Below are 9,275 nucleotides of genomic sequence, written 5' to 3' on the forward strand. Positions count from 1 at the left end.
AGAATCAGTAGCAATTGCCCACTGAATACGATTGCAATCCATGTGGACCACGTTAATTCTTTTTTGCGTCATCGTTATTTTGTATAAGGATGTGAAAGGGGGGCAAGTCACTCTTCCACTTGTCAAGGGCCGGCGCTGGCCCAAGCCAACTTTGCCAACCAGGCAAAGGCCTATGGCCTCCAAAGTCAAAGTAGAAAAAAATAAAAAAATAAAAAGATTTTACTACTAGTACATCAAGCTTTACATAATGAGATACATAATATCAAATATCATTTTATCATTTGTCAATTTAAAATACAATCAACTTTTTCATCCAATCTCTTTATGTAATATTTTTATGTATTGGGAGAGGGTAAACATTACATATATAAGGTGGTGGTAAAATACAATTTCAAAATTAAGAAATTAGTTTTATATTTCAAAAATCAAGTCTTAATTAAATATCACTTTTTAGCTCTTGTTTGAGCCCATTATTTTCACCAAAATGTATTATTGAAGAGAGACTTGACCACATTTCAATCACACATTTTTTAATAAAATAATATACATATATATAGGATTTAATATTATTAGTATAGTATACTTTTAAAAATAAATAAAAAATTAATATATTTAAATTTAATTATAAATTTTCATAATTTAATAAAAAAAATAGGTATTTTTCTCAAAAAATGAATGAAAAAAGAAAAAAAAGTTATAAGAATCCAATTTAATTTTTTTTTTATAGAAATAGAGATAAATAATAAGAGAGAGAAAGAAAAATAAATGGAATATAATAAATAAAAAAATAAGTTTTAATTATACATGTCCATAAAAGATTAAAGGAAAGAAAGATTGAAAAAAAAGTTTTTTTTTTTTTTTTAATGTCCATGCTTTATACATCAATCTGATAGATCCCAACTCACATAATAAAATAACAACGGCAGAATAGGGAAATGAATGGGATAGTTAGCAGCACGTGCAAGTAACAAAGGTAGCTGGAGAATTAGTTAGATAACCATTATAAATAGTTCGACTAAAAGTCTCTAGAAGTCATTAAAATTTGAATACCGTAAGACTTATAGAGACTTCTAAAAAGTTTTAATTGAATACACCGTAATTTTTAAAGACCTTTTAAAAGTCTTAATTGAATACACCATGACTTTTAAAAAGTCTCAAAAAATTTCAATTGAATACCCCTAAACTTTTTAAATCTCAAAAAGTCATTAAAAGTCTCAATTGAATACACCCTCCTAAATATAAAGAGTTTGATGGATTACTTCAAAATTTAACTCTCTAAATTTATATTTTTTCTCTAAATGATAGAATATGCTCTTTAAAAAAAAAATCTCTTAAAAATGTTCTAACAATCCACTTTATACAAGCCAACCCAACCTAACTCAACCCATCCCAGTACCAACATCTCACCATCATCAACCGGCTAGCACCATCGCAACCACAATAATTGCCGTCGCATATACCAACAATCACAATGACCATCACCTTTATTTCCACCACATCTCCACCACACCACAATCACCATCCCCAACAGAAAATTCCCAAACCAACTGTTGCCACAATCACACCACCATACCACGACCATCACCTATATTAACAATCACCACACGAACTCCTCAAATCCACCACCAACTCAAGGCAAAGAAATAGATATGGTGGCGCACAGCGAAGTACATGCAACGATGTGACAATGTTTACGGTGTGTGGCTTGTGGGAAGAGGTCGTGCGGCACCACTTATCTTACAGCAATGCTGATCTTCTTGTAGTGACGCTGATCTCATAGTGGTGCCAAAATAGAAAGGGTGGGCTGGAAAGGGAGAAGATAGAGAGAGATGAGATGGAAAAATGAATTAGGATTTGGGAATGACATTGTGTTGGGATAGATGGGTGAACCATGCTACACGTACAGATAGATTTTACAGAATTTTTTTAAAGGTGAACACCTGGCATAATTTCACTCATTTCACTCCAAACAAACAAAAAAAGGCACCTTATAGGTGCTGACAACTCAGCACCTGTATGGTGCTTGTGAACAATTCCCTGTACGCAGAGAATTATTCTAGATGGGTAGGGGGTATATATTAATTTAATTTATGATATTATTATTAATATTTAAAAATAAATTATCACCTGATTTTTGAGCAAAAAATCTTTAAACCTTATTTTTGAATTGAGAACTTAAAAACCACATGTGGATATAATTTCCACACAACAAAATACACATTAGAAGGGCCAATTAGATGGATCATTTTCTAAAAAAATCATTTAACTATCATTTTCTTTTATGAATTCTAAATTCGTTCCAGCTTATCTAAAATCATTTTTTATCAAGCTTAATATACACGGTTAATTATAAGCTGCCAAACGAGCCCAATATTGCTATGACAATATGGTCCAATTTTAAAATTTTATATAAGTAGTTTACTTTAATAGATTATAATTCGAACTTGTTTATTTAAAATTAACATTTTACCAAGTCCATAATGTTCTATTTAATATGAGTTACGAAATAAGTCCAACATTTATAGGATAATTTTCAATCTCCAATCACGCTTGATTTAAATACATTATTGATGTCGAAACTTATTTTCACTTTATTCCCTCAATATCCCGTGATTCTCACTTTAGTCCTTAAACTTTTTTGAATTCACTAAATTGTACCTTACTCGAGTTTAATTTCTAAAAATTATTATTTACACTTTGATAATATTTCTTCATCAACAGGATACTTTCTCTAAATATTATGCTACCCAAATATCTTGAATTTTCAGAGATTTTTTCTTTTGCTACTACATCTTCTAAATTCTACAAAGTCTTCGTTTAAAATATAAATATGTTATTTTTTTACACTTGTAAAAAAAAAATTATGCTTTAAGGCCTCATAAAAATTTTGTTGCCTAGGGCTGACCCTGGACTTGTCAGCTCAACTTGTTTGGAAGGTGAGTCATGAAGTGAGCTAAATTGATATTTTTTCTGCGAGCAGATGATTGGCTCGCTGCTTAATCCCGAGTTCAAAAAATTAAAATTGCATTAACGAAACTTAAAAATAAGAAATGAGGCTAGGTTAGCGACTGATAAGTCGGCTTAAAATGAGTTCGTAAGGTGAATTGAGTTGGTATGTGCAAAGTTCGAGTCGACTTATATAACTTAGAGTTGCCAAATCACTTATGATTGATATATATTTTGCTATATAACCGTTCCTATCTCCATCAAATTGAAAGTTTTAGGAAAGTAGATGGGATTTAAAAAGTTCTTAATCATCATTCCATTTAATTAATTTTTAATATAATTTTATTTTTAAGTAGGATTTAAAATTTGAAAATAAATAAAAATAAAAATGGACTGGTTTGATAAAAATATGGAGGACCATGTTTCCCGTCCCAATTTTGTTAACCATTTAGGCGGGGGTAATGCAAGACGGAGGGTCGGAGAATTTTACAATCCCCGGACTTATAATTCAAAAAGGAATTATTTATTTTAAACTTATTTATTCCCTGATAAGTAAACTTATTATGAATAAAGTTTTTAAGCCTTGTCAAACATCACTAATTCAATAGATATTTAAAGAAGGGAATAAAGTTTCGAACTATTGTGCTACTATTCTTAACGAGATGAATCTTTTAAAATGAAAATTCAAATGCGATATGCTTTTAAGGTTCAAAAGGCTCCAACGAATAATTCCATTTGTCTAAAAACCAAATAAGTAATTAGATTCAAAAATCGGTTCTCGAATAAAAATAAAATAAAATAAAATTCCTCATTGTGTAAATATAAAAAGCAAGAACAACAAAAAGGAATTTGGAGTCTTTTATTCTCAAGAGTATCAACTTGCTGTTATCACAGAAAGAATTATAAATTTACTGAATCACTTATTTACTGTTTAATGCATTAATTTGCATTATAACCCCAATTAGATTCTCATTGCCACATAAACTAATAATAATCACTCTTGATTTTATGCTGAATTCCTATCCTCATTGCAACTAGGCAAAACACGCCAACCTTATGCATGTTAATATTCATATTTAAATATATAGAAAATAAAATCTTTTGTAAAGTATGTTACAATGACGAATACATTATAAGGATGGGAAAATGTCCCTTTCTAATAAAGCGGAATTCCCCATTTAGTAAGGAAATGAAGGTGAGGACGGTGAACATGATCCCATCGCAACCTTTATTTTTTGTCGCATTAAAAATAAGTAAATAGAGAAATGAGAGTTTCAATTCTCGCGCTTCCTACACCCCATCTTGACTCGCATTCCAAAAATCCTAGCAGGAGGGGAGACGGGCAGGCCGTCCATAGCCATTTCAAACGCTATAGATTTTTTTCCTCTCTTTGTATTCTCAGTTGGCTTTTAAATTGCAAGATGTAAAAGCCATCAAGCTTAACAAACAGCTTAACATGTCAAAAGTTGGGGGAAAAATAAATGGTCATAGTGGTAATGTAGTAGAAGGACAAGGATGACCAAAAATTGCAAACTATTGAAGCTTTACAATTGATCAATTTAAAAACATGTTCTAATATTTCTCTGAATAATTTCATCAACCATTTTTTTTTTCATCTTCTAAATATTTTTCTTCATATCTTATTCTCAGTATATTTTTCGATTATTTAGGCTCTTTCGAATGCATATGCCCAAGCTAGTGACGTACCATTACTTGCAAGTTGCAACATTGTTCCCCTAATAGTAGTTTGGGAGAATAAACATTCAGAAAAAAAAATAATTAATCCGTACATGATATCAGGAGTTAAATATGAAATTGAATTTGATTCGTTTATGTTAGTAACTGGACTATTAAGGGATAAATTTTACATCGAGTAAAGATGAAAATAGAAATCAATATTTAAGAGTTTACGTTACTCTTAATATGATTAATTTTTTAAGATGAAATTTCAAATTTTATGATAGTATCAGAGCTTATTAAGCTCCAATGAGCAATTTGATCCGATTAAGACTAAAAAAAATAAGCACGGGGATTTGATTGTTGATTTGCTCAAAACGAGCCACCATCTTGAAGGGCGTGTTAAGAGATAAATCCTACATCGAATAAAGATGAAAATATAGACTAATACATAAGAGTTCAGGCTACTTTTCTTAATAATCTCGATCTTTTAAAATGGACCCCAAGTCTTAATATAATTAATTTTCCAAACCTAGCCTAGGATCGGAAAATATAATAAAGATGGAAGAATAACAACACGAGTTTACGTAGAAACTTGAAAATCGGAGAAAAATCACAAGCTGTCAGACTTTTTTGCCATCATATAATATTTCCCTTGCACATGGAACCCCAATTATGACCCCCAAGAACTCGCTCCTCCTTTTCTTTTTCACTTTCTTTAAAACTGTTCTACCTAGTAAACATAGTTTGAAAGGTAATAAATAGAAAAAAGAAGGATAATAGGGGTGAGTATGATCCGAAATTATTGGCCCTGTTGCCTGCCTTTTACGCATCCATCTTCTGTTTATACCATTTCTTCCTCCTTTATTAGATAAAGCACCGATTTAAGCCTCCCCTTTGTCTTACTTCTTGGAAATCACAAAGCATCATCCTAACTCTACCTTGAACTTTGATAAGAAGCATCGTCGTTCATCTACTCAGTGTTTAAGATAAGGTTTAAATGATATACATGTAATCTTATCTAACAGTTTAAACTTTTTAAATCAAACGGTTTAATATGACATTAGAGCACATAGTCTTTGATACAAGTCTCGTAGCCACCATTTATTAGAAAGTTTGCCAGTGAAAGTCTTCAATGGGAAAAAAATGAATCTCACATACACGTGAGAGCGTTTTTAAGATAATTTCTAAATAATATACATGTGATCTTATCTTACAACTTAAGTTTTTAAATCAATTGGTTCATTGATCGGTAGTTTTGTCCACTTTTAAAATTGCAATGCTTCTTATATCGGCTCATTCTTGTTCTTGTATTGAGGTTTCGGGTATCATTTTCTTGGATTTTACAGTTTTTCCTATATGTACGTATTTGTTCCCTCTTAAGTTTTATGTACTATAATTTTTGGAATTAAAACAATTCTCCATGCTCATTTCACGTTTGAAAATTAAAATCATCTTTCTAGGTTCAATTTAAAATCACTCCAAGATTGCAGGTTTGCCCTCAAAGAACTGTCACAAGTTAAAAGTGACATATTTGAATGTTTGGCTAAGGTTGGACAAAACTCTCGAATCAAATCGATTCGGATCATAATTGAACGGAACTATTTTGAAGTTAAATATCTGAATGGGTATCAGAATCAAGAACCCACGAATTTGATTATGTTCTAGATTTTAGATCAAAAATCAAAAAATCGAATAAGAACCGAATCTCTTTAATTTATAACAAAATTATATTAAATAAGCCAAAAAAAATTTCTAAATAAATTTTTCTACTAATTAATTGAGCCCGAAAGTATCATTTTCCTATTTCATTTGCCAACTAATTAATTAAGCCAAAACATCATTTTCTCGTTTTCATCCGAAACCCAACATCATAATTCAAATTTTAAAGAATCAAATTAAGTGATCATTCTGTCGAACTACGTTATTTTATAAGAGTTAAAATTGAACTTGTCATTAGTTGGATTAATGTAGTATTGTTGTAAATGTTAAAAAATTTAATTATGGTATGAAATCGAATGGAACCTAACCGAATCAAACGGAACTGAATTGTTAATTAAATTTGAACCCGACGATTCCACTTACTGGATACCAAAAAATTTTGGTTTGATTCGTTTAGTTCTCTTTGAAATCGAACTGAACTGAACCAAATCGAATCATGTCGAGCCCTAGGTTCAGCCATAAAGTGTGGATCGTTAGAGTTCTTAGTTTATTGGTGGGAAGGAGGCTTAGTGTTTTGCAGAAGAATTGAATACATAGTCAAATGTTGATTATTAATTCAATTCCATCTACAAATAGAGGGGCTGTACAAGAATCTAATTCTCCAGCCACAAGCTGGTCTGGTGGCTTCATTTAGAATCTTCCTTCCTTCAATTGCTGTGTTTTTGCCTGATTTGACCTCCTCATCTCCCCACTAATCGTCTCTACTTTTTAGATAAAGAATGATTTGCACTGTTGTGATTATATTAGCTAAAGATTCGACAAATATAAGGTACCAACAAATCGGTCAACTATAAAATAAGAGAAAAAAGCGAATATTTTTCGAACAACCTTTTTTTACAAATGATGCTCGTTATCAACATTGCTTATCTATAAGCAATGATGTAATTTACATACAAATTTAAGATATTGAAAGTATAAAAAAAAGTAGTTAACTAAATATGGCTTGTGTATATTGTCATGTATCAGTTCTCAATATTAATTATAACTTTTAAAAAAGATAGAATGTTAAAGAAACCTCGAAAAGATCAAAATGGTGTCTATAAATCAATTTGAACGTTGCCATAAAGGTTATTAGAAATTTAAAATATTTCACTCCGGATTTTGTTTGAATTATTGTCTCCATTCTCCAATACATGCTTTTATTCATCAGTTCGTCACATAGACAATACTCGATAACAATAATTATGTAAAAAAAGGGTTAAAATATTGTCTAATAATAAGATTATCCAATGCCGTCTAATAATGCATAACAAGCATGCACATTACATCTATTCTCTTCCTTTCAAGAACCCATTAATTCGAGAGAGAAGTCAGCCTCGGATCGCCCTCGACCTTCACATAATAGAACAAGCATTGGGATTATCCTCGCTAAATAAAAACATGATTCGTTCTTCAGTTGCATTAGTAGAAGGAAGTGTCTGTGTAAGATTTTTCACAAATCCAGGAGGTGCCTTTTTATCATAAGCTTGAGATGTATAAGAATAATGAACAACATTGTGAGGGATATATGGCCAAAATTCAGCTCTTTTCCCTGTGTTCTTCACTTTCCTTAACACTTTGTTCGGGTCGACATAGCCATTAACTGTTAGACGGCTTTGCTTCCGGTTAATTTCCACAGTTTTCACACCTGAATCATCGATCACAGCGAGAAACTGATGAAATAGATATATTTATGTATGTATTTTTATGTAATAAAATCATATGAATTGTACAGCTTTAGTATATATAGAAGGCCTTTACGTACGTACAGACAAAACATAATACTTTCATCCTTTTTTATTTAATTATTCAAAAAGTGTTAGCAAGATTAGATATCCCTTTTGAGAAAGAGGACTCCTATGCTAGCTTTATGCAACTTTATTTTTAAAATATTCTTCTCGTCTCTTCCTTGGTCTGTGTATGTATACGAGCACGGAATTCAATATTTGGCAAATTGTAGGTTTCATATATAAGCAATTGTGTGTATATATATGTATTTGTTGATCTCGTAAGCAACGTTGGCGTGATACATCGACAAAGATAAACTCTCCTCTCATTTAAACCTTGTTTGAAAATCATTCTTTTGAGCTTTTCTGAAGAAAATGAGTTTTTGAATAGTAATTTTTTTTGAGAAAAGTATAAGAAAAAAAGAATTTTGAAAGAATGATTGTCAAACAGATATGAGGTCTTCCTAATAGACAATTCTATTGATCATCAATTCCTATGGTCGAGAGTTTATAATAGGAAGAATGATCGTGCCATAGGCCTAATTAACTAATCACTATAATATCGGGTTACAATGTGAAGTTTGTCTTCACCTATTACGCTATATGCATCTCAATTGTAGTCCCAAAATGTGGTGCATGCTAATACTCTCCCCCCAACATGAGGCTTGGCAAGATCGGTTCTGAGATTTTGGATTCCCTATATGATGTTTTAAAATAGGACTCCTTTTTTCTCATAAATGTTGTGCCCTTTAGTTAACATAATAATAAAAAAAAATTAAATTGTTAAACAATGTTGAGGCTTTGTGCGGTCGCACTACCTGTGCACCTTCAGATCCACCTCTGAGCTGAAATCACCAAGAACTCTCGACGGGACTAGAGAAACAAACCCAAACCCATTCTTAATATTTACAACCATGCAATATGATATCATGATAAAGTTTATAAAAAAACTCATCATCATAGTAATATTAACTTATAATGTGAGGTTTACCTTCCATGTATTTAACAGCATTCTTCACTCTTCTCTCACATCCATCGCAGTCCATTTTCACTTTAATTTCGACTGTCTGGGAAAGAAAAGAAGAATTAAACTCCCATATAAGCGGAAGATAAATAAATTTAAAAAAAAAAAATTGACACACCTGCATTGATCTCCTCCTTTTGCTTCTGATGCTTTCAACAGTGCACAAGTTTGCAAGATAATGAAGAGCACCCATTTTTTTT

At 31.3% G+C, this 9,275-nt stretch overlaps 1 protein-coding gene across 1 annotated transcript; it reads right to left on the bottom strand.

Moving 5' to 3' along the window:
• Positions 1-7,466: 7,466 nt before the first annotated feature.
• On the bottom strand, positions 7,467-9,269 carry LOC111397707 (heavy metal-associated isoprenylated plant protein 21-like). The gene is made up of 3 exons (XM_023024705.1): positions 9,194-9,269; positions 9,043-9,118; positions 7,467-7,972 (listed from the first exon to the last, which is right to left on the bottom strand). Exons 1-3 carry the CDS (start codon positions 9,266-9,268, stop codon positions 7,680-7,682), a joined length of 444 nt encoding a protein of 147 aa, XP_022880473.1. The 5' UTR covers position 9,269; the 3' UTR covers positions 7,467-7,679.
• Positions 9,270-9,275: the final 6 nt, after the last annotated feature.

The sequence above is a fragment of the Olea europaea genome, chromosome 7 (genome assembly GCF_002742605.1).
Source record: "Olea europaea var. sylvestris chromosome 7, O_europaea_v1, whole genome shotgun sequence".
Taxonomy (NCBI): Eukaryota; Viridiplantae; Streptophyta; class Magnoliopsida; order Lamiales; family Oleaceae; genus Olea; species Olea europaea.

Excerpts from the sequence above, each read along its gene's own strand:
- LOC111397707 (XM_023024705.1), bottom strand. The coding sequence starts at position 9,268 with ATGGGTGCTCTTCATTATCTTGCAAACTTGTGCACTGTTGAAAGCATC. Across the intron at positions 9,119-9,193 it reads AAAGGAGGAGATCAATGCAG|ACAGTCGAAATTAAAGTGAA; the intron begins GTGTGTCAATTT and ends TTTCTTTCCCAG. Across the intron at positions 7,973-9,042 it reads TGCTGTTAAATACATGGAAG|GTGTGAAAACTGTGGAAATT; the intron begins GTAAACCTCACA and ends TCGATGATTCAG.